Raw genomic sequence first — 25,025 nt, 5'->3', positions numbered from 1 at the left:
GAGTGGGTTGGGGTGGGGCATGGTCCAGGTCAGATCCTTTTTCCCTGCAAATCTCACCCACAGAGGGTGTCACTGTTTTAGCTGGGACAACAAAGAGAACCGGCATTCATCGTCGGTTTAATTTGCACTTTGCTCAGATCAAGGGAGCCTGCGCATCTTTTTTGTCTCCTCCCAGGTTGTTCACATCTCTCCCGTGTGGACCACTGCACATCTTTTCATCCCTCTCTCCTCCCCTCAGGACCTGATTCTTTCTCATCACATTTCCTCATTCACATTTCTGCGCGACAACCCTTCACAGCTCGTTATTCTTTTCCTTTTCCCCTGTTTCTCCTCTCCTCTCCTGTTCTTCCCTGTAGGTCACCCATCTTCAGAGGCAGCATCCCCCAAGCCCCTAGTCTTCTCTCCCTCCTCTTCTCTCTGTTCTCTCCCATGCCTCCTTCTCTCCTACCTCCCACACCGTCCCTTCTCTTTTCCTCTTTGTTCCTTCCCATGCCATCTCAGCTGTTCTTACTGTTTTCCCTTCTCATCTTTTCAGTCCCTCTTTCTGGCATCTCTAACATCTGCCTCTTTTTTTTTTTTTTTTTTTTTACTTTATTGATGTATAGTTGATTTACAAAGTTGTGTTAATTTCTGTTATATAGTAAGGTAATTTAGATATGTATATTTTTTCATATTCTTTTCCATCATGGTTTATCACAGGACATTAAATATAGTTCCCTGTGCTATACAGTAAGACCTTACTGTTGACCCATCCTCTATATAATAGTTTGCATCTACCAATCCCAAACTCCCAATATGTCCTTCCCCTGCCGCCTCGAGTCTGTTTGTTTCGTAAATATAAGTTCATTTGTGTCATATTTTAGATTCCACATGTAAGTGACTCAGACAGTAAAGAATCTGCCTGCAATGCAGGAGACCCAAACTGATCCCTGGGTCAGGAAGAGCCCCTAGAGAAGGGAATGGCTACCCACTCCAGTATTCTTGCCTGGAGAATTCCAAGGACAGGGGAGCCTGGTGGGCTACAGTCCATGGGGTTGCAAAGAGTCAGACATGACTGAGTGACTAACACTTTCACTTTTGTATTTTAGGTCTATGTAGATAACCTCTAGGTCTACCCAGGTTCCTACAAATGGCATTCTCTCATTCTTTTTTATGGGTAATATTCCACTGTGTATATATACACCTTTTCTATCCATTTATCTGTGGACGGACACTCAGGTTGTTTCCATGTCTTGCTACTGTAAACAGTACTGCTATAAACAGGGGCGCGGGGATCTTTTTGAATTAGTTTTGCCTGGATACATGCCCGGGATTGGGGTTGCTGGATCACATGACTCTCTTTCCTCTGCCCTCCTCTCCCCCGTCCTTGTCTCTCAGTGGACACGGAGCAGCAACCTTTCCCCTCTTTGCCATCTCTTCCTACTCCCATCCTCTCCGCTTTGCTGAGAAGCACAGAAGGCAAGATCGGTTCCCCTACCCTTTCTCTTCTCCAACCCCTTCTCTGGTGTTCCCGGAAGGCAGCACTTTCTGGTCCTGCACGGAACCTTGTGGCTGTGATTTCTGGGGCACCGGGGTGGGGGTACCCTCCTGCATAGCTTGTAAGGAGATGCTGAATTCTCCCAGGTGGACCCTTGAGAAGGAAGCCTGCAGGAAGTTCCCCCCCACCCCCACCACTATTTCACTGTCTCCAGGGAGGTCCTGGGGACCTTGAGGATGACCTTGAGAGGGAGCTGCAGGAACAGGTGTGAGTCTCCCCTCTGCCCATCTGCTTGGACTTGTGTGACCTTGGGCAAAGGACTCCACCTGTCTGAGCTCAGTACCTGCTCATCTGTACTCAGGGTCTGTGAGGAGCTAATGCAGGGCTGCCCTGGTGTGGGAGGAGATGGCTTGGCTCAGGCGCTGGCTGGGAGTCGGGGACTCACCCAAGGGGGTCCCTACGCACTGCTTGCTCTCTGGGTCCCCAAGGGGTGAGCATGTGTCTTGGGGTGGCATTGAAGATCCCACTGGTGGGGTACGCAAGCCCTGGCTGCCTTGGGGCCTCTGGGGATGATGAGGAGCTGTAAGGGGGACACAAGCTCTCAGGCAGAGAAGCTGGTTCCGGTCAAGGTTTATTGGACCCCTTTCGGCCCGGCGCTCTTCACAGTCGCCCGGCTGCAGCCTGCAGGTGGCGCTGGCGGGCTGCAGCGTCCGTGTAAGCTGCCCGCCGCCCCTCCTCCCTTCCCGCAGCTCCGTCGGTGGCTCAGAGAAGGCGGGAGGATGGGTTGAAGGAAGGGGCTGGAGACTGATCATCAGCCCCACCCACCTGGGGCCCTCCCCGTCTCCACAGAGTCTGCCCGAGATCCCCCAGTCCAGCTGCCCCACAGGTCGGAGCTGCCCGGCGCGGGGGCAGCCCCCTCGCGGCCAGTCCTCTGGCCGGCTACGTGTCTGGTGTGTGCCCGTTGGCCATGCGACCGGCTGCCCGGCTCCGAGGGCCGTCAGTGGGGGCTGCTCCGGGCCGCTGCGCCGCCCCATTCGTCATCTGAGGACACTCCTCGGCCGCCTCCCCATCGCTGGAGTCTAACTCCTCCACGTCACTGCGAACATCCTTCTCCATCTGGGGAAGAGGACGCAGGGAACTGGCTTGGCTGAGGCCCCAGGAAAGCATGCCGCTAGCCAACACCACCCCGACCCTACCTGGGCTTTCATTCCTTTTTAAAAATTAATTAATTAATTAATTAACTTTTTTTTGGCCCCAAGCACCGCACAGGGGATCTTAGTTCCCCCGACCAGAGATTGAACCTGCGCCCCCTGCATTGGTAGCATGGAGTCTTAACCACCAGACTCCCTACCTGGCCTTTCTTTATGAAGCTGTAGATCATGCGGAGGATGAGGCAAGACCAGAACACATGTAGCAGCTGTAGAATCACCAGAAGTATGTTCAAGAAGTAGTAGCCGAAGAAGGGGCCCAGGTTGGCAATGGACTCATAGTACGTGGTATAGAGGATCCTACGGTGGGTGGGCGGGAGGGAGAGGCAGGGCTTTACTGGCTGCTGTAGCACCCAGTCCTAGGAATCTCTTAACTTGCATGATTTCCTTGCTCTAGAACCTTCTATGGCTCCCCATTACCCTCCTCCCACCAAAGAATAATGCCTGTGCTCTTCAGTTGGGCAGTTTAGTCATCCCCTCACCTGATTATATTAAACTCATAGAATGCACAAGCTGGCCAACTGGCTAGCCACAAGCATGAACCCCAAGGGGGAGCTTAGTGTCCCAGTAGCTCTCCTGGGTGGTCCTCTCACACCTTCTCAGGCCCCCGTCATTTCCCCTGCTGCCACCTCCACCCAGATCAGCTGTAGGGTCATCAGTGACCTGCCTTGATCAGAGAGCAGAGGCACCTGGCTGGCCCCGCCACCTGCTCTTTCCCCTTGAGCCTTCAGGGACCCACACTCCCAGGTCCCCACTTCATGGCTGCTCCCCTTCCATCTCCTCTGCAGGTTCCCCTGACCTGCAACCCCAGAATTGGGCTTCTCTGTCAACACCTGGTCTCCGGTGACCCCATCCAGTCTCGTGGATGAAAACACTGAACATTTACCCCTCTCCCCAGGACCCCAGGCTAGTGTCCACCGCTTCCTCCACTTTTCGGTGGCTGTGGTGGTGACTGGGGGTGTTGCCAGCCCCTTAAACCCAGCACGGTCACAGCTAAGCTCCTGTTCCTCAAGCAGCAGCTCTGACCCCATTCCCGTCTCATAACCCTTGAGTCATCTCCTTGAGCCCACACACTTCTCTCACCTGCCCTGGTCCTGCCCCATCATTGGCTACCCGGACCAGTGCTGTCATCTGGGCCTGGACCCCAGCTTCAGCCCCAGCCTCCTACCAGCTATTCCCCTGCAGCCGCCAGAGGGAGCCTGTGAGAACTCACATCAGGTCCCTCCAGTCCTCTACTCAGGGCTCCCACCTGTCTCGGGATAAAGACCCAATTTCTCCCCAAAGCCCTGCATACTCTGTCCATCATGCTCTGCCTTCACTTCCTCCCTCTCTCCCTCTGCTTCCACCACAGGGGTCTTCTATCTGTTCTTCCAACATGCTGGACACGGTCCTGCCTCTATGAATGCTGTCAGTGAGGCCTTCTCCGACCACCTTAATTCCAACTCTCCACGCAGTTCCTATGCCCTTCCTGACTTTTCTTCTCTTTAGCAAAATCACTGCTGCACATATTCTGTAGCCGATTTGTTTGCCTATTATACTTCTGCATCCACCAGTGTCAGCTCCACAGGACCTTCCCACTGTTCCCTCTGCTGGCATGAAAGAGGAGGGAGGTGGGAGGCTCAGCAAATTCCCAGGCAAAGACCTGACCAAACGGGGACCTGACCTGGTCTCCCAGCCCATGTTCCAGGCACCTGGGGCTGATGATGACTAAGCCCAATGCTCTGTTTGCCTACCTCTGGGCCTTTGCATAGGCTGTGTCCTGTGTTGGAAACCCCTTTCTCTGCCTCTTCCTAGAAGCCTCCCGGCCAACAACCCCAGTTCCCTGGATTGGGGAACCCAAGAACCGACGGTGAGGCAGACCCGTATCTCAGCCACCCCCACCCCCCCGCCCCCCATCGCGGAAGGGCTGACTCACTGGGTGGGAAAGAGCACGAGGCGAGTGTAGAAGAAAACCAGCGAGAAGATGATGAAAAGAGTGTCGCACAGGCGCCGCCAGTGTGTGTAGTTGAACAATTTACTGGCCTGGGGAGGGCAGCAGAGAGAAATAGACGTGGGAAGGGCAGGGCCAAGAAATGGCGGGGCCTCCTCCCAGGGAAAAAGTGCCCCGGGGCTTGGCCAGGTGAGTTGGGGCAGGGTTTCATCTCTAGGAACTGCCTAGACAGGTAAAGTGTGATCTGCAGGGGTGACAGGGTGGGGACCTGAGCTCTCTGGAGACTGCCAGGGAGTGGTGCCTCAGCTCCCTGAAGGTAGACATGGGGTGGGGGCCTCAGCTCCCTGCAGACAGTGGGTGGGACCTCAACCCCAGGGGCACGTGGGAGGGTGGGGGGTGGGGGGCGGGTGGAAGCCAGAAGGGGTCAGGCTGGGCCCAGCCCACCTCCAGCAGGTAATCGGAGGAGTCATGCAGCAGCAGCACCAGGGAGCCGATGCGCATCAGATTCAAGCTATAGGAGAAGCTGATCAGGATGATGGTCACGAAGTGATGAATCACCTGCTCCTTGAAGTCCTGTGTGACAGAGACGGTCACTGCCGGGATGACGCTGGGTGGCTGGAGCAAGCCCTCCCGGGGGGTTGCTTGGAGGATGGATACCATGCCACCTCCCTGAGGCGCCAAGGTTCTTGGGGTGTGGGATAAGGCCGCCCCTCCCCACCGGGAACTGGGTCATAATCATCCCAGGGCATCACTTCCCCATCCAGACTCTTGGCCTGACCTCACCTTGCGCTTGGTGTCAAAGGGCAGTGTCATCAGCAGAGAGACGTAGAAACTCAGCTCCAAGAGGTACCAGTGGTACAGGCCTGGCTTCATGGGCTGTGGCAGGGGTGCAAGGTTAGCAGTGGGGAGTGGAGGCGCCCACAGGGCATGGGGTATGGGGCAGGGCCCTCCCCATTTGCTCAAACCCACCACACATGACTCCCAGTGAGTGAGGAAGGCATGAGCTCCCTGTCCGTAGCGGTAACCAAGGGCAGAGGTTTTGTGGTTTCCTGCTCCAAGTGTCCTGACTCCTGGCCCCTCTCCACTCCACAAGGGAGCCAAAAACTAGAGTGGGACTCAGAGGAGAATGCTGGTAGGATGTCCAGCTTTGGCTCTCCTGCCTGTGACCACAGGAACTCTGACCATGCTCATCTTCCCACCAGCCTCCAAACACCCTCCTGGCACTCACCTGATGTGGGTAATTTTCCCAGCACATGACCGGCGTCCACAGCCATGACTCCTGCAGGGACGAGGGGAGTCTGAGGATGTCCAAAGGTTAGCACCCAAAACTCGCACCCCAGGCCTGGGTCCTCCTCCCGGGCTCCCGGGCTCTCAACGTGCTGCTCACACTCAGGCTGGCTGTTTCGGGTCAACTACAGCTCTGCCCTCACTGTCGGGTGTGCGCAGGAGTGTGTGTGTGCTAAGTCACTTCAGTTGTGTCTAACGCTTTGTGACCCTATGGACTGTAACCCACCAGGTTCCTCTGTCCATGGCATTCTCCAGGCAAGAATACTGGAGTGGGTTGCCATGCCCTCCTCCAGGGGATCTTCCTGACCCAGGGATTGGACCCGCATCTCTTATGTCTCCTGCATTGGCAGGTAGGTTCTTTACCATTGGCACCACCTGGAAGGCCCTCTCACTGCACACCAGAGGTTTGTTATTCAGAATCCCCAGCCCCGACACACAGTAGGTCCTCAACAGGCCGCCCATCAAGTGAACATTCACCATCACCTTGCCACGTTCCTTCCGCCCTCCCTGTGCCTTTGCATGTTTCCCCATCTGCCCGAGCCCCACACACCCCTCCCCAATCCAATCTGGGCCCAGCACATAGTAGGCGCTTGTGGGATACACGGCAGGTAAGCCATCAGGTACACTCACGTGGTAAAGAACCATGGTTCCACTGATGAAGGAGCACAGATAGAAGGCAAACCTCCAGCTGCAGGTGGGGAGGGAGCCCATGAGGCAGCTGACAAAGGAGCAGATCCCCCCTCACTGCACCCCCAGACACCCCCTCACCAGCCCCACCCTGGGCTTACCTGGCCTCACAGAACTTCTTGGTCAGGCAGGGCCGGTCCTGGTTCCGGCGTCTCCGGAACCAGCACTGAGTCTGCCGCAGCGTGAGGCCACACTGGGTGGCCAGGAGGTTCATCTGGGACTGGAGAGCGGGTGATGGGGGCCAGGGTCACAGAGGTGGTCTCCCGCCACTGTCCCAGTACAGCCAGGACCCAGCTCTGCATACCCCTCCCCGCGCCGTGGTCCTAAACCTCACCTGTGGGGTGGTCTACCTATGTTGGTAGGGGAATAGGGGGTTTCACAGGGTGTTGTGTGCGTACTCAGTCACTTCAGTCATGTCCGACTCTTTTGGGATTCTCCAGGCAGGAATACTGGAGTGGGTTGCCATTTCCTCCTCCAGGGAATCTTCCCAAACCCAGGGACTGAACCCAAGCCTCCTGCATTGGCAGGTGGATTTCTTTCTTTCTTTTTTTTTTTTTTAATGGACAAGTTATTTAATTAGGTTCTTTGTAAGAAGTTCAGAATACTACTTTGTGAGGGTAAATTCCATTTGTGAGAGCAAACACAGAGCGGAGGTAGCCCTGGAGCTGAGGGACAGCTTTGATTCTTCGCAGAATTTGTGAGTCCACAGCTTTCTGATCAACCTTGCGCTGCTCTGTGATCTCGTATTTCTCTCTCTCTGTGTCGAAGATCTCACCCTCTTGGTGTCTCGGCTTACGCAGCTTCTTCTTCTTGAAGTAAGTGTCAGTGAGATGTTCTGGGATTTTCACACCACTGATATCGATTTTGGTGGAGGTGGCAATGACAAATTTCTGGTGTGTTCTACGCAGAGGAACTCGATTGAGGGACAGAGGCCCAGTCACAAGCCATTGCCCAGCTGCTTCAGGAAAATGACCCTCTTGCCTCTGTGGCGCCCCGTGAGGATGATGAGAACGGTCCCAGGAGTGATGCTGGCGCGCAGCTTCCTCACATGCTTACTGAACGGTTTCTTGCTGTGACTCAACAGTTTCCGAGGCACATCTTCAGTAGGGTAATACCTAGGCATTTTGCGAAGTTTGACCACTCGGGTACCACCATTCTTGTCACCACCAACTGGTTTTGTGACAGTAGCAAGAACCCGAACCTTCTTTTTCTTTTCGACCTTGGATTTAGCTGCTGAATACTTTCTCTTGTACAGGGCCTTTCTGGAGTACATGGCTGATCGGGAATATCTGCCAATTCCTCTGACCAGGACAGGGTTTCGGCTGCAGTGGGGCTTCCCCTTCTTAACTTTCTTCACCACTTTCACCTTTTTAGCCTTTTTGACAGCATCAGCCTTCTTGGCTTCAGGTTTTTTCTCCTTAGTATCTGGCTTCTCAGCCTTTTCACCCGCCATCTTGCAAGATGGGAAAGAGCTGGCAGGTGGATTTCTTACTGCTGGGCCATGGGGAAGTCCATAGGGTGGAGCCCCCCAAAACAGGCCTTATAAAAACCCAGCCCTGGGACTTCCCTAGTGGTCTAAGAGTTAAAAATCTGTCTGCCAACACAGGGAACACAGGTTCAGTCCCTGGTCCAGGAAGATTCCACATGCCTCAGGGCCACCAGACCCATGTGCCAAAAGCCCAAGTGCTCTAAAGCCCGTACTCCGCCACGAGAGAAGCCAAAACAATGAGATGCCTGCACACTGCAACTAGAGAGCAGCCCTCCCTCCACTCACCACAAGCAGAGAAAGCCTGTGCATAGCAACAAAAGAACCAGCGCAGCCAAGAATAAGAATAAAAACCAAAACCCAGTCCTGCTCACAGGCTGATGGGCCTTGGGATTCAAGGGGTTGGGGGTAGGGGTTTTCTTGCACCCCTTCCAGAGCTAGCCCCAGGGCACCCAAGCAGGCTGACGGGGATGGAGGAGAGGGTCAGGGGTCTCACCTCTGTGGGTTTCCGCCCTTTCATTACGAAGTACTTCTCCAGCGTGGCATTGGGCTTCGCTGGCCTCCTGGTCTGGTTCCGCACGCCCAGCCACCGGCTCAGGGGCAGGCCAACGAATCTGGGTGCAGAAGGAGACAAAGCTTGTCAGTCCAGGTTGGGAAATGGGGGTCACTGGGGCCAGGCCACAGTTTGGGAGCCTGCAGGGGGTAGCCTGGCTGTTGCAATGGGCACAACCTAAGAAAGACGGTCCAGTGGTTAGGACTCCACCTTCCAATGGTGGGGGCATAGGTTTGATCTCTGGTATGGGTACTAAGGTCTTACATGCCTCAGAGTATGGCCAAAAAAAAAAAAAAAAAGGCAGTTGGATTGGTCTCCAGGATGTGAGATGATCAACTTTGGTGGTACCCAGGCACCTTTGGATGTGAGAGTTGGACTATAAGGAAGGCTGAGCGTCAAAGAATTGATGCTTTGGAATCATGGTGCTTGAGAAGATTCTTGAGAGTCCCGTGGACTGCAAGGAGATCAAACCAGTCAATCCTAAAGGAATTCAATCCTGAATATTCCTTGGAAGGACTGATGCTGAAGCTCCAATAGTTTGGCCACCTGATATCAAGAGCTGAATCAATGGAAAAGACCCTGATGCTAGGAAAGATTGAAGGCAGAAGGAGAAGGGGGATGCAGAGGATGAGACGGATGGATGGCATCATCGACTCAATGGACATGAGTCTGAGCAAATTCCGGGACATAGTGAAGGACAGGGAAGCCTGGCGTGCTGCAGTCCGTGGGGTGGCAGAGTTATGACTTAGGGACAGAACAGCAAGCACCTTCACTCCATCCCAAAGCAGGGATGAACAGCCCCTCACTGCCTGAGTTCTGATATGCGCCCCCCGCCACCGCCTGGCTGTGGGTCCCCCATAGGCAGGAGCAGGTCTGCTCCTTCTCAGGCCTCCTCCCTCCCAGCATCCCCTCCTCCCTCGTGGACATTTGGAGAGGGGACCCTGGTGAGGCAATCACCACGGTGCCCACAAGGGGGGCTCCAAGACCAGGGTCAGGACCAAAGGCCATGTCCACCATATCAATACCACCTTTCACTGGGGGAAACTGAGGTTCAGGGCAGCTCAGCAAGGGACTCATTCCAGACTCACTCGTGCTGGGAGGCAGGGAGGGAGGAGGCAGGAATGGGACATGACTGCCATGGTTTTTTCTTTTTTGGCTGTGCCTCAGGTCATGCTGGATCTTAGTTCCCCAACAAGGGATGGAACCCTGGCCCTCTGCAGCTGAACCGTGGACTCCTAAGCACTGGACCACTAGAGAGGTCCCACGACTGCCATTTATTGAAAACTTACGATCTGCCAAGCATGTGTCTAAGTCCACCTGTGTGCTGGCTCACTTAACCCTATTATTATTGTTCCCATTGTCCTGATAGGCAAACTGAGGCTGAGAAAGGCCAGAGATCCACACCAGGTGATGCAGCAAGTGAAAGGCAGGCCCAGGATCTACTTTCCCTTAATGGGGAAAACCTCTGCCTGTGTTTGACCCCAGGAAGCTACTTCCAACCCCATTGCCCTTTAGAAAAGCAAGGGATATCTTTGGGAGGTGTTAACATGCCCATCTCAGCTGGAGCCCTTGACTAAATAGGTGAGAAAACAGACCCATCCTTCAAGGCCTGGCTGAATTGGGCCTCCCAGAATCCCTCAGGCAAAGCCTGATCCTAGATGACCTACCTGCTGTGTGACCTCAGGCAGGTCACTTAACCTCTCTGTGCCTCCATTTCCTTTTCTGTAAAATGGGGATAATAACAGTACCACTTCACCGGGTGGCCATGAGGGCTGAGTTAAGACACGCAAATTGCTCAGAGCAGGGGTGTCTGGTAAATATAATGTCAAAGAATGGGCCCTGGCTTCCCCATGTCCTGTGTCCTGGCAGTCCTGACTCCAGGAAGCTCCTCGTGAGTGGGACAGGCAAGGTGTAGAAAGCCCAGGGGGTCGCAAAGAAGGCTGGAGACCTGGGACTGCCCTGGCAGTCCAGTGGCCAAGACTCCATGCTCCCAATGCAGGGGGCCCAGGTTCAACCCCTGGTTAGGGGACTAGATCCCACATGCCACAGCTAAAAGGTCCTGCATGCTGGAACTAAAGATCCCACATCCCACAGCGAAGATCATAAATATTTTTTAGAAAAAGGTGGGGGATCTGAAATCGCACGTGAGCTATGGAGGAAGGGGAGCGGGAGGGGCCCTTGGGCACCGAGGGGGAAACTGAGGGGGGCAAACCTTGTAGGGGTGGGCCGTGGGGGCCGGGCAGATGTGGGAGCTGCGATCACAGCACAAGTCAGGTAGCGGAGCGTGGCCCAGAGGGAAGGGACCCAGGAGACGGACGGTCAGGGAAAGAGGAAGAACTGCAGTCTGGGGCAGTGAATGGATCGCATGAGAAATAACTGAAAATCCATGGGTCTGAGAAACCAGGAGGGCCCGAGAACCTGGGCATTCAGCATACACTCAGGCACCAGGGACCCGGCTGCAGGAGGTGAGTGCAGGGGGGTCCCAAAGTGGGGGCTGGAGTACCTTAGCCCTTCCTTTGGCTACAAAGGAGATCAAAGGGAAGGTGTTGGAAGGAACAAGGAGGGAAGGGTGGTGGTGGTGGGGGAGCGGGTACTGGGGAGGGAGGAGAGGCACCCAAACAGGAAGGAAGGACGAGGGAGTGGGTGGGAGTTCCTTCACTTACTGAATGGCCTCTGCAGACCCATCCCAGGTCAGTAAAGCAAGCAAGAGCATCCCCCCACCACGATCCCCACTTGTTTTCCGAGATTCTGGCATTCCCAGAAACCTGCAGCCTATGTCCCGGGCCTCTGAGACCCTCAGAATATGGGTGGCAGTAGCTGGGGTGGGGGGCAGGATGGAGCCAGAAGGGAACTTTGACTCAGAGCCAGGCTCCCTCCGGGGACACGTGAGGATGCGATCCTGCAGATGCGAGAGTGCAGGGTGGGCGTCGCAGTCACTTACCTCTCGAAGGTGAAGCGAACGACCACCAGGGCCAGCGCCAGGGGCACAGCCACCAGTGTGTCCCGGGGGTGGGGGAAGACCAGGCCATCACGGTCCTCCAGTTGAGCCCATGAGACGTTCGGGGGGAGCCAGAACCTCTCGTGCCACAGCCAGTCATTCAGGCTGGACCACATCCTGCGGACACAGGGTCCAGTAAGAGGACAGCTCGGCACACGGGACACGTTGAGTGGGAGGACCGGGCAGCCAGGAGTCTGTTAGAGCCAGTGTGAAGGATAGACTTGGGCTGTGTATCCTCAGGCAAATGACCTGACCTCTCTGAATCTCAAGTTCATTTGTAAAACTGGGAAGGCAATACCCACCTCGTAGGCCAGCTTCATCAGGTGCACAAAGTGCTTAGCCCGGTGACTGCTGACCCTTAAATGCAGCTCGTGATGGTAGTTATTATGCTGTACTTTACAGACATGAGAAAGGCAGCCAGGAGGGAGGGACTGATTAGGGTGATGACCTTGAGCTCTCGAGCAGCTGGGAAGGCTTTCTATCATTGTGGGGAGGTTCCTCTGAAACAGCCCAAAGATGAAAGATTTAAGGAATCCACAATTCCCTCCCTGGCCATCCTTCCACGCATGGACTCTCCTTGAGTTGTGAATGTCAGCTGTCTCACTCCCTTTCTCCCGGCCGCGGCTGGGCAAGAGTGCCTACAGTCTGACCGAGCTTGCCGCCAGATAATGGAACAATGGTCAGGGTGGGCCAGCTTTCCACCAAGAGCTGCTGGGGAGCTGCTGTGGGGCCCAGTTGTCCCAAGGAACCCAAATGACTTCTCTGGTTCCCAAGATTTAAAACAAGTGCCCCAATCCCCATACTGGTCCCCACTTTCGAAGTCTGTTCATCCATCTATCCATCCATCCATCAGACCACCCATCCATCTACTCATCTGTTCAGTCCACCTATTCAACTATCCATTCATCCAGTCATATCATTTGCTTGCCCACCTGTACATGTATGAGTTCATCCATCAATCCATTCACCTATCCATCCACCCATCTACTTGTCCATCATCCCATCCATCCATCCACCTGTCCACACATCCATACCCACCTGTCTATCTACCTGTCTGTTCATCCATCTACCCACCCACTGTCCATCTACTCATCTATCCATCCCTCCACCCACCTATTCATCTGTTCAGCCAGCCAGCCATGTGCCTGCCCACCTTTACATCTTTGCATCCAGCTATCTACCCACCATCAACTCATCTATCATCTGTTCATCCACCCACCCATTCACTCATCCATCCATTCATCCACCCATCTGTCTACCTACCTATCCACCCATCCATCCATGAGATGTTCTCTGAGTGGCTTATACATGCCAGAGCCAGAGGCTGGATGCTGGAGACACAGCAAGGAACAAAGCAGACATATTCCTGTCCCCATGAAGCTCACAGCCCAGCAGGGGGAAGCACCCAGCCCACAAGTAAATAGATTCATATATAAATGAGACAACACATCGTGATGGGGCCTGGTAGAAACAGGGTGACATGATTTATCATGGAAAGTCTCTAAGGAAACACCATCTGAGCTGAGACCTAGAGATGAGGAAGCCTTGGGTATGTGCAGAAGTGGGTAGTGGTGGTGGGAGGGGGGCTGGGAGGGACTTTCCAGAGTGGCAGGTGCAAAGGCCCTGAGGCAGGACTGAGCAACACTGAGCAAGGGAGGACCAGCAAGGATTCCTCTGCTGGAGCAGAGTGAGCAAGGGGAGAGAGTGGGAGGAGATGAGGGAAGGAAGGGGGTGGGGGCAGGTCATGCAGGGTCTGTGGACTGTGAGGAGGAATCAGATGATTTCCTCCAACATCTTACAGAAAAGTCAAATTTACAGTGAGTGTCTATATACCCACCACTAGGCTCCACCATTAGTGTTTTGCTCTGTTGCTTTATAACACATCTGCCCATGCATCCATCCATCCCTCTATCTACCCACCAGTGCATTTCTGGGTGGACTTCAAAAAACAGCTGGGGGACCACAGCGTTGCTTCTTCCTCAGCCCAGGAGAACTTTTATCACCCCAAAGTCTATGACAGCAGAGAACCAACAAAAGAATCAGCTCCTCTTAATGTTGTTTTAATCTTAAGACAACATTCCCTGATGGCTCAGATGTTAAAGAATCTGCCTGCAATGCAGGAGACCCAGGTTCAGACTATAGCGCTAGTGGTCAAGAATCCACCTACCAATACAGAAGATGCAAGAAACTTGGGTTCCATCCCTGAGCTGGGAAGATCTCCTGGAGGAGGAAATGGCAACCCATTCCATATTTTTGCCTGGTAAATCCCATGAACAGAGGAACTGGTGGGCTTTGGGGCCCATGGGGTCACAGAAAGTTGGACATGACTGAGCAACAAACACCTTACTTCTTTCAAGATTAAATAATATTATTTTTTTTAAAAGACTTATTCTCAATATTTTATCTGTTGCTTCAGAGATTGTGATTTACACTCCAATTTAAAACACATTCTATTTTTATTACTACAATTTCTACAATGTGATTTTATATATGCACATACACATACAGGTGTATTTAAGACTTAGAGTTTATTTGGTTGGGACAGCTAAGCTGGGAATCAGAATTTTTTTCTCAATTTGTTCTTTAAGTACCCCTTAGTAATTCACCTTTCCTATCTTGTTTCAGTAAGTGTTTTAGCTTTTAAAAAGTTATTATATTTAGAAGTCTATTTATGGAATTTTCTCTTCTGTTGCACTTATCTACATTTCCATCTTTACACCATTACCATGTCTTGATTTGCTGTCTTTTTATCTTACCTTTTAATGCTTTGACATTTCTTTTCTTTGTTTCTTATAACTATTTGTTAAATTGTAAAATCCTGTGATACTAGTATAAAATTAGTACACTATTAATAATAAAGTAATTTGCATTAAAAGCAAACAGAAAACCACAAAATAAGCAGCTTAGGGGGAGGAATAAATTAGGAGTTTGGGGTTAAAATGTACATACTACTATATATAAAAGTGGTAACAAACAAGGGCCTACTGAATAGCACAGGGAACTCTACTCAATTTCTTGTAATAACCTGTAATGGAAAAGAATCTAAAAAAGAATCGAGTGTATAACTGTGCTGTGTATCTGAAACTAACACAACACTGAAGATCAACCACGTGCCCGAGTCTTTGCGACCACGTGGATGGTAGCCTACCAGGCTCCCCCGCCCTGGGAATTTTCCAGTCAAGAATATTGGAGTGGGTTGCCATTTCCTCCTCCAGGGGATCCTTCCAGCTCAGGGACTGAACCCAAGTTTCTTGCATCTCCTGCACTGGCAGGCGGATTCTTTGCCACCACCACTAGTGCCATACTTCAATAAATATTTAAAAAAACTAACTGACATCAAGTCACATCACCCTTAAATATTTCAGCATGCAGATCATTAACTAGAGTTCAATATTGACTTATGTGTTTTTTTTCTTTGAAGGTAAAATTTACTAGAGCACAATGCATCAGCGTTAAGTGCACAACTGCTGAGTTTTGACCAATACACGCACCTATGGAAACCAACCTCCAGCCACAAACATTCCCCTCCCTCCATCAGGTTCTCTCTCTCCCTCAGCCGCTTCTCAGTCAACCTCCATCTCCACCGGCCAAAGGGAACCTCTGCTCCAGTTTTTTCCCGCCCCCCACGGGGGTTTACTTTTGTCTGTTCCAGAGCTTCATATAAATGGAATCACAAACCCCATCTCTGTGATGCGCTTCTTTCACTTGTGTCTGGCTTCTTTCACTTGTATAATATTTTCAAGATTCACCTCTGTTGTTGCAAGTTCAGTAGCTTCAATTCTCAAATTGCTGGTACTAAATGAACAGTGAAAGTTACTCACTCGTGTCTGACTCTTTGTGACCCCATGGACTGTTAGCCTGTCAGGCTCTTCGATCCATGGGATTCTCCAGGCAAGAATACTGGAGTGGGTTGCCATTCCCTTCTCCCAACCCAGGGATTGAACCCAGGGATCCCACATTGCAGGCAGATTCTTTACCATCTGAGCTACCAGGGAAGCCCCACTAAATGAATATACTGCAGTTGGTTGTCACTCACTTGTTTTTTTTTAACTTTTACTTATTATTAATTGATTAAATGTATTTGTTTTATTTATTTTTTTGGCTACACTGGGTCTTTGTTGCTGCGTGCGGGCTTTGTGCGGGCTTTTCTCTAGTTGTGGCGACCAGGGGCTACTCTCTAACTGCAGTACGCAGGCTTCTTATTGCAGTGGCTTCTTTTGTCGAGGAGCACGGGCTCTAGGGCACGTGGGCTTCAGTAGATGTGGCCCATGGACTTAGTTGCTCCGAAGTATGTGGGATCCTCCCAGACCAGGGATCGAATCAACCACTGGACCACCAAGCAAGTCTATCATTCACTTGTTAATGGGCATCTGAGATGCATTCAGTTTGGGGTAGTTAAAAGCAAACCTGTTCAGAACATTCACGTCCCAGTCGTCCCAGTCTTGTGTGAATCGACGTCTTCCTGTCTCCTGGGTCTGTCCGGAGGAGTGGAATTACCTGGTCATACTTGGGCTTCCCTGGTGGTTCAGACTGTAAAGAATCTGCCTGCAATGCAGGAGATCTGGGTTTGAGCCCTGGGTCAGGAGGATCCCCTGGAAAAATGAACGGCAACTCACTCCAGTATTCTTGCCTGAATCCATGAGGTCGCAAAGTATGGGACAGGACAGAGTGACTGACACTTTCACTTTTCTACTTTCGCTGCATATTTTCCTTGATGTGCAACTACCAAACTGCACTCTGGAGTGGCTGTACCATTTTCCATTTGATCTTGTGAAGTCTGGGAGTTTTATGGCCCTCAGTTTTATTTTAGGTGGGATGGCAAGGGCGGGGTGGGGGGGGTGGGTGTGGATTCCCAGACAGGAAGTGGCTTTGGAGGCCAGAATAGGGGCCCACCCAGGAGAAGCTACTACACCCCCCGCCCCCCAAAGACCCGCCAACTAGCAACCTTAATTCCACCTGCAAGCTCCGTCTCTCTTTGCCACAAGGGGTAGCATGTACCCCCAGGTTCTGGGATTAGGATGCAGATGTCGGTAAGGAGGGCATTATTTCTCCCCCCTCACATTGCCAGGTAAGAGGGGTTACTCTTAGGAGCAGGCAGGGATCAGAGGGGCCAAGAGAGGCTGCTGGGGGTTGGAATGTCCTGTCTCTTGATGCATGTGGTATTCTGGTTGAGAAAATGCAGTGAGCTGTGTTTCCATGCTGTGCATCCCTCTTCTGTGCAGATTAAAATATCTGTCTTGAAAAACATCTAGGACCCATTGTTTTGGCTTCTCTTGTTATGGAGCATGGTGGGGCACCTGCCCAGTTGCCCTCTGGCATATGTCATCTCCCCGGATCAGGGGTTGAACTCGTGTCCCCTGCATTGGCAGCTGGATTCTTAAACCACTAGACCAGCAGGGAAGCCCTGGTTTTAACTAGCAGTAATCTTCCGAAGTTCCGACTACCTGGTCTTTGTTGCAAACACTCCTATATATCCTGATTCCTGCCTCATCTCTTCAGAGCACTCCCTCAGAGCTATCTGAGAGGCTCTCTCTGGGCTTGAAGTCCTCAGAATGTCCACAGGGTAAAACATAATTTCTGCTTTTAGGTTGTACATTTTTTTTCAGTGGACAGTGGATTTGGGAGGTAGGAGTTGGGTTTGGTGACAAGTGGGAGGGGCGTGCCTTGGATGTCCCCGAGGCCACGGATTAGGCTGGAGCTCCTCCGGGGTTGGGGCAGGTAATGGATGAAATCCCCCAGGGAGGAAGTGTACATGAGCAGTCAGCCCAAAGAGCATGACAGAGGGCGTTCAAGTTCAGGCATCGGTGAAGTGATGAGCAGCAGCCACCACCGCTGTACACTCTGGGGTGGGAGGGACACCAAGAGGCCCCAGCCTGACGGATGGGCCAAGGTGTCCAAAAAAAAAAAGGGAACAAAGAGTGCTGCTCACCATCCAGTTATACGAAGGGTTAAACTGTAACCTACAGGCAGGGCGCCCACAGGGGAATTCAGGATAGAAGAAAAACAGGATGAGGCATTCTGTGCTTTGGATAAAAAGGGTCCCTGGATAGTTCAGACTCATAGCCAGAAGAATTTCAATGACCTCAGATTCTTGCATCTTCCCAAACACAGAAAAGCACGGAAATGATTATCTTATCTGTTCTTTGTCACAGGCAGTCATATTTTCCCAAGGTGTGTGCTGGACTCCATGTATTTCTTACCCCCCAAAATTCATGTATATCCTGGCTCCTCCCTACCTCTTTTCAAGCTGTTTACTCAGAGCTACCAAGTGGCTGTCTCCAGAGCTGTTGTCCTCAGTGAAGACCCTGAGGTGGCGCGGTGGTAAAGACCCCCCTTGGCAATGCAGGAGACACAAGAGACACAGGTTTGATCCCTGGATTGGGACGATCCCCTCGAAGAGGCAACCTACACCCCTATTCCTGGAAAATCCCTTGGACAGAGGAGCCTGGCGGGCTACAGTCCATGGGATTGCAAAGAGTCAGACATGACTGAGCGCACATTTAAAGACTGAATAAAAAGTAAACTCACAGCTCTCCTATTGTGCAATTTTCCTTAAGACAGGTGTGTGACAGTGGTTAGTTTAGACCCACAAGGTTCAGGAGACACAGACAGAACAGACGGATGGATAGGAGGATGGAGGGACTTCTGCCCAAGTGGTTGATGTCTATAAAAAAAGATAAATTAGGAGTTTGTGATTAACATATAGCATATAACACTACTTCCCTGGTGGCCCAGACAGTAAAGAATCCACCTGTAATGCAGGAGACCGGATTTGATCCCTGGATCGGAAAGATGCCCTGGAGAATGGCTATCCACTCCAGCATTCTTGCCTGGAGAATCCCATGGGCAGAGGAGCCTAGTGGGCTACAGTCCCTGAGGTCGCAGAGAGTCAGACATGACTGAGCAACTATACACACAAACATGAAATTGATAAACAAGAAGGACCAGTTGTATACCACAAGGAATTGTATTCAATATCTTGTAATAACCCAGAATGGAAAAGAATCTAAAAAAGAATATATATATATATATATAAAAGAATTTAAGGAATTCTGAAAAAGTATTTATATATACATATATATGCATATTAGATGTATATATATATATTGCTTCCTGGGTAGCTCAGCTGGTAAAGAACCCGTCTACAATGCAGGAGACCCCAGTTCGATTCCTGGGTCTGAAAGATCGCCCTGGAGAAGGGATAGGCTGCCCACTCCAGTATTCTTGGGCTTCCTTGGTGGCTCAGATGGTAAACGATCTGCCTGCAATGAGGGAGACTGGGTTTGATCCCTGGGTTGGAAGATCCCCTGGAGGAGGGCATGGCAACCCACTCCAGTATTCTTGCCTGGAGAATCCCACGGACAGAGGAGCCTGGAGGGTTATAGCCCATAGAGTCACAAAGAGTTGGACATGACTGAGCAACTAACCATGTGTATATATATATATATATATATATATATATATCTACTATATATATATATATATATATATATATATATATATAAACTGAATCACTGTCCTATACACCTGAAACTAACACAACATTGTAAATTAACTATACCTCAATTTTAAAAAATGGTTAAAAAAAAAACACACATAAAAAAATTAAAAAAAAAACACATAAACAAATTCACTAACAGGAAAATTTGGCTTGATCCCATGCACCCACAGGGGCATGAGTGCACATGCCCAGCCTGGAATTTCTGGCTCCACCCCCACACAACCTCCCAGCAAGAGCTACATTCACGACAGGGTATCCATAGCCTTCTCAAGGGCCCTCCCACCTATCTGAACACCCCTCAGTACAGATGTAAGTGGGCTGGGCAGCCTGGGAAGGTCCACAGCCAACTAGAGCTGGAGCCGGAACTCAGAAGTCCAGGCCCCCAGCCACGTGTTCCTCCTCCACCCAGGATCTGAGTCCCTGCACCCATGGTGCTTGCTTGTCATGATGAGCTTTGGGGACAAGTGAGAATGCACAAGAGCAACGGCATCCCATAACCCCAGGCCTCTGCCAACGTCCCCAGCTCAAAGCCCACCCTCACTGCTTGATATACTCTGCTCCCAGCACACACCCCAGCTTTTACGAATGCTGTCCTCTGCCTAGAATGACCATCTAATACTTATTGCCCCACGCTGAGTAATGAGAACACAAAATGGTGACTAAAACTGGTAAGGTCTCAGCCCTCACATGGCTAACATACCTCTCCTGTCTGTCTGGCAAACTCCTACACATCCTTCAAACCCCGGTTCAGTCGCCACTTCCTCCTGGAGGCACCTCTCAATTGTCCCCACCTCAGATCCAGTTAAAGCACCCTCCGCCAGCCCTGCCTCACTCACTGTGATATTGGAAGCTGGCCAAACAGCCCTTTTTTAGAGGGGGGTTGGAGAGGTTTGAGGTTGACCAACCTCAAAGCCTAGTCCTCTCAGCTGAAGCAGGCATAGCCTTGTCTGGTCCCCAAGTCTGAAGGGGGAACAGAAATGCACTTTCCAAATCTCAGAGCCTTCCAAAGGGGGCTGCAGATTGCAGAAGACTCAGCCTTGGACCGCCTCAGTCAGTCAGTTCAGTTGCTTAGTCATGTCCAACTCTTTGTGACCCCATGGACCGCAGCACGCTAGGCTTCCCTGTCCATCACCAACTCCCAGACTACCCAAACTCATGTCCATTGAGTTGGTGATGCCATCCAATCATCTCATCCACTGTCGTCCCCTTCTCCTCCTGCCTTCAATCTTTTCCAGCATCAGAGTCTTTTCCAGTGAGTCAGTTCTTCACATCAGATTGCCAAAGTATAGGAGCTTCAGCATCAGTCCTTCCAATGAATATTCAGGATTGATTTCCTTTAGGATTGACTGGTTTGATCTCCTTGCAGTTCAGGGACTCTCAAGAGTCTTCTCCAACACCACAGTTCAAAAGCATCAATTCTTCGGTGCTCAGCTTTCTTTGTGGTTCAATTCTTATATCCATACGTGACTACTGGAAAAACCCTTTCTCTAAACTGTGTCTGTTCACTCACCCCCTTCACCACCTTGATAAAGAAGAGACACTGAACTCTGAGAAGTCACCCACCTCCTTGCTCTGTGGTCAAGTAGGCCAGTGAGCCTGCATGTGGAACACATGGGCAGTGTCTGACATGAAGAAGGGGCTCAGGTATGGCTGTAACTAGGCATCAATGGCTCATAAGGCTCAAACTTCTTTTTCACTCCCTCCTCCAACAGATGCCCTCCTCTGCAGGGGCAGGCGGGAACGAGGCTCTGGGTGGTACTCCTCCTCAACTTTCATTTTTTCTCCTTTGGACTCCAGTTCCTCGGCTTGTTCCCTGTGGACCCTCTGCCTCTCTGGGCCTCAAGGTGCCCCATCTGAAAAATGGGTACAGCCAGATCTGCTTTGCTGCACCACTGTACAGGTTTAGGAAGTTGGGTGGCTTCTAAGTGCATCCACGCTAGTCTTGCAATGGATTTGATTTCTCCAATTTACCTGCCATTGACCTCACTACTCGTGTTTCAGTTTCCTCATCTGTAAAATGGGAATAACAATGCCCCCCCCCCCCACATGGGGGAGGGGTTGGGAATGATGCCTGGGGTGGAGTGAGCTCTAAGTAAAAATGTAGTTATGTAGTTACTGTTAGTAGCCGGGTTGGGGAAAGCAGTCTGGGAAGCAGGGCACTGATCTGTGCAGGTTCTGAGCGGTTCTCCCAGGGACATCCTTCCATCCATGCTCCTCCCCCGCCTGCCTCTGCAGCCTTCCCTTAAAGCTGTAGCCAATGAGTGAGCTCAGAATGGCTGCTGAGGGGTCATCTGGAGAATCACCAAGTGGGCAGCTGATCAGGCCTAACCAGCCTGAGGTTTTATCCTCATCTCCCCTCCCACCCTCGGGTTCCTCCCCCTCCTCCCCAAGCTGGTATCCAGCCTGGACTGCTTCTCAAAGGCACTTTGGCCCCACTCCCAGCCCTGCCCCTGCCACCTGGGAGCCAGACTCTGATAATCCTTCTTAGTGCCTAAAAATATCCCCAGATTGGGGGGGCAAGTGGAAGACAGTGATCAGGGCTTTGTGCTGACATGGGGAGGGGGAGGATGAGCAGAGCACCCCTGAACTCCCCCTCCCCAAAGGCCCTGGCACCACCCAGCAGAGCAGAGCTGTGCACACACATTTTATTTTCAGTCTAACTGGAAGTGCAGGGCTTGCCTGGGCTGTGCAGGGAAGAACAGACACACACACATACTCACTCTCTACCCCCACAGTCTAGCCTGCTTGGGGTCACCTGACTCCTTCGGCTAGAGGCCCAGGCAGGGAGCACGTGATGGGCTAACAGGGGGTTATTTGTAGATAACACAGCCACCCCTGCACCCAGCCCCGGCTCCTCCACTCTGGCCTCTCTGAGCAGGGTCCCTGCAGAGTGCTCACGACCAGAGATGTAGCCAGGCCAGAAGATACCACCTTCAAGGACCCTAAGGGGGGCCCCAAGTCCAGGACTCTGCCTCTCCCCTCCATGCTCTGGCCTTATTGGTACGCCCCCTCCCCCAACTCAATTCACTGCAATGACTGCTTGGTGGGCTTCCAATTCACCAATCAATTGGTGATTGGTGAATGATTCACCAATCATTCCTCCTCCAGGGCCTACATGTGCTGTGTCCAAAACTCACCAAGCTCACTCCCATCTCAGGACCTCTGCATGCGCTATGACCAACTCACAAAGCTCATTTCTGCCTCAGGGCCTTTGCATATGCTTGTCCAACTCACCAAGTTCATTCCTGCCTCAGGACCTTTGCACATGCTGTTCTCCCAGGCAACCCCTGTCTATCTCTGTCTCATCATTCACATCTTGGTTAACTGTTACCTCCTTAGAGAATTCTTCTCGGATCACTACCAAAGAAGCCATCATATTATTCCATCTCCTTACCCAATTTTGTTTGTTTTGTCATCCCAATTGAACTGTTTTCTTTTCTTTTTTTTAATGTTTACAATTATCTATTTCTTTACTTACTTTTGGCCATGCTGAGTCTCTGTTGCAGTTTGCAGGCTTCAGTAGTTGCAGCACATGGGCTTAGTTGCCCCATGGCACATGGGATTTTCCTGGACCACGTATAGAACCCTGGTCCCTTGCATTGGAAGCATAGAGTCTTGGCCCATGTCCCCTGGAATCCCCAGCCTATTGGCCACCCCTCATCACCACAGCCTGCTTCTCCAGGTTCCCCGGCTACACCTTCTCAGAATCACCCCTTGGCAATGCAACCCCCTACCACCGCCCCTCCCCCTAATAAAGCAACCATCAGTGAGGGCTAGAGGGTTGATCTGCAGATGCCTGAGGGCTGACTGTGGGACATCCACCCTCCTGGAATCTGTTCCCTCCCTCCTACAGCCTCTGGAATATCCCAGGTGCTACAGCCCCCAAGGGCACCGCTCAGTGGCGCGAAGTCTTTACACAGGTGGTGTCTTTTTCCTAAAGTGCCCGCACCCCCTTCACTGGGCTCATTTGTATTAGTCTTTAAGACTGGGTCAGATTGAATTCCCTACTTAAGAGGCCTATCCTTCCCACCCTAAGGAAGCAGAGCTCCTTCCCTAGTCCCGCCCACCCCACCAGGGCCTTTCTTCAAAGCTTCTGTTCAGCCCTGGTTGGCTCCACTGAGCTTAGAGAGCCGAGCCTTCCCACCAGAGAGTGAGGGTCAGACCAGGAAGAGACCTGTGGGGCCCCCAGCATCGCCCAGCGTACGGGTGTGCTGGGGAGCTGGTTAGGGTAGTTTCAAGAAGGACCGAGGAAAGAGAGATCAAGTCTCTGGAAGTTTTAGTGGGCAAGTGAGCAGATCCAGCCCCAGAGGCAAGGCGGGCAGCAGGATCTGATTGTTGCCTGCACAGGACTCAGACAGATCAAGCAAACGGATGGGTTTGTAAGGGGAGTGCTTGCTGAGTGTGTGCTCAGTCGTGTCCAACTCTTTGTGACCCCAGACTGTAGCCCTCCAGGTTCCTCTGTCCATGGGATTCTCCAGACAAGAATACTGGAGCAGGTTGCCATTTCATTTTCCAGGGGATCTTCCTGACCCAGGGGTTGAACCTGCATCTCCTATGTCTCCTGCTCATGCAATTCGTTAAAAACAAAAACACACAACTCTGGGACTTCCTTGGAGGTCCAGACTCTGTGCTTCCATTGCAGAGAGCATTGATCCCTGGTCAGGGAACTAAGATCCCACATGCTATGTGATGCAGCCAAATTTTTTTTAAAAAAACCAAAAACATGACTATTGAGGGACATGCAAAAACTATGCATGTTTGAAGTGTGTGATTCAAGGTATTTGACATATGTATGTACTGACTGATGGAACTCATCACCTCGATCAAGATATCCATCACTATAGGCTTCCCAGGTGACTTAGTGGGAAAAAATCCTCCTGTCAATGCAGAAGCCGCGGGCACGATCCCTGGGTCAGGAAGATCCCCTGGAGGAGGAAATGGCAACCCACTCTAGTACACTTTCCTGGAAATTTTCATAGCCAGAGGAGCCTGGTGGGCTACAGTCCATGGGATAGCAAAGAGCACACACACATATCCATCACTCCCCACATTTTTTTGTGTCCCTTGGAGTTCCTTCCTTTCTCCCTTCCAGTGAGAACTGGAAGCAACCTGGATGTCTAGTGCTGGGGATCAGAAATTTCCATCAGAAATTCAGGATTCCATACTATGAAATATTACATAAGCATTTAAAAGGAGGAGGAAGATATGGTACAGACCAACCTGGAGGGCATGATGCCCAATGAAATAAGCCAATCTCAGAAAGACAGATAGTATCTGATTCCACTTATAGGAGGTCCTTAGTTAGAGGAGTCAGATTTATAGAGACAGGAAGTAGAATGATGGGTACCAGGGGCCAGAGTAGCTGGATGGGGAGTTAAGTGTTCAGTGGGAACAGTTTCTGTTTGGAAAATGAAAAAGTCACAGAGATGGGTTACATGACAATGTAAATATTGTATAAAATGGTCCAGATGATAATTTTTTTGCTATATGTGGTTTACCACAATTAAAATAATTTTTAATTAAGAAAATTATCAAATTGGGATGAAGAGAGGAGGAAAAGCTAAGCTCATGGACTTGGTAGGATCACTGAGTTGAAAAAATGAAAGCAAAATACAGAGACACTAATGGACTGATATGTAATTCATGTAATGGAAAACCACCAAAAGAGTTTTGTCCTTGGTATTTATAACAGTGGAGTTAGCTGCATCAGACCAGCCCTCTCAGAGAAAATAATGATAAACTCTGGACTATATACTAAAAAACTGTTATACCTTGAAGCTTTGGTGTTACTATATCCTATATCCATTAGCCACATGTGCTCATTTAACTTCCAATTAATTAAAATTAAAATAAAATTCAGTTCCTCAGTTGTATTATGAACATTTCTATACTTAATAG

General features: G+C 51.1%; 1 protein-coding gene and 1 pseudogene across 2 annotated transcripts in view; both read right to left on the bottom strand.

Moving 5' to 3' along the window:
- Positions 1–2,096: 2,096 nt before the first annotated feature.
- CERS4 (ceramide synthase 4) overlaps positions 2,097–25,025 on the bottom strand; it is a 34,533-nt gene continuing 11,604 nt past the window's right edge. For both annotated transcript variants that reach the window (XM_065917886.1, XM_065917887.1), the window contains exons 2-11: positions 11,570–11,743; positions 8,572–8,689; positions 6,691–6,809; positions 6,533–6,590; positions 5,844–5,894; positions 5,399–5,491; positions 5,060–5,188; positions 4,601–4,707; positions 2,829–2,985; positions 2,097–2,593 (exon numbers count right to left, since the gene is read on the bottom strand). In XM_065917886.1, the coding sequence (XP_065773958.1) occupies positions 2,417–2,593; positions 2,829–2,985; positions 4,601–4,707; positions 5,060–5,188; positions 5,399–5,491; positions 5,844–5,894; positions 6,533–6,590; positions 6,691–6,809; positions 8,572–8,689; positions 11,570–11,742 (1,182 nt within the window). In that variant the 5' untranslated portion in view covers position 11,743 and the 3' untranslated portion in view covers positions 2,097–2,416. The remainder of the gene's footprint in view (positions 2,594–2,828; positions 2,986–4,600; positions 4,708–5,059; positions 5,189–5,398; positions 5,492–5,843; positions 5,895–6,532; positions 6,591–6,690; positions 6,810–8,571; positions 8,690–11,569; positions 11,744–25,025) is intronic.
- On the bottom strand, positions 7,148–8,056 carry LOC136155784 (large ribosomal subunit protein eL6 pseudogene; annotated as a pseudogene).

Source organism: Muntiacus reevesi, chromosome 1 (genome assembly GCF_963930625.1).
Source record: "Muntiacus reevesi chromosome 1, mMunRee1.1, whole genome shotgun sequence".
Taxonomy (NCBI): Eukaryota; Metazoa; Chordata; class Mammalia; order Artiodactyla; family Cervidae; genus Muntiacus; species Muntiacus reevesi.
Note: the sequence above shows the minus strand (reverse complement) of the source record. Positions and strands in the feature narration are given on the sequence as shown.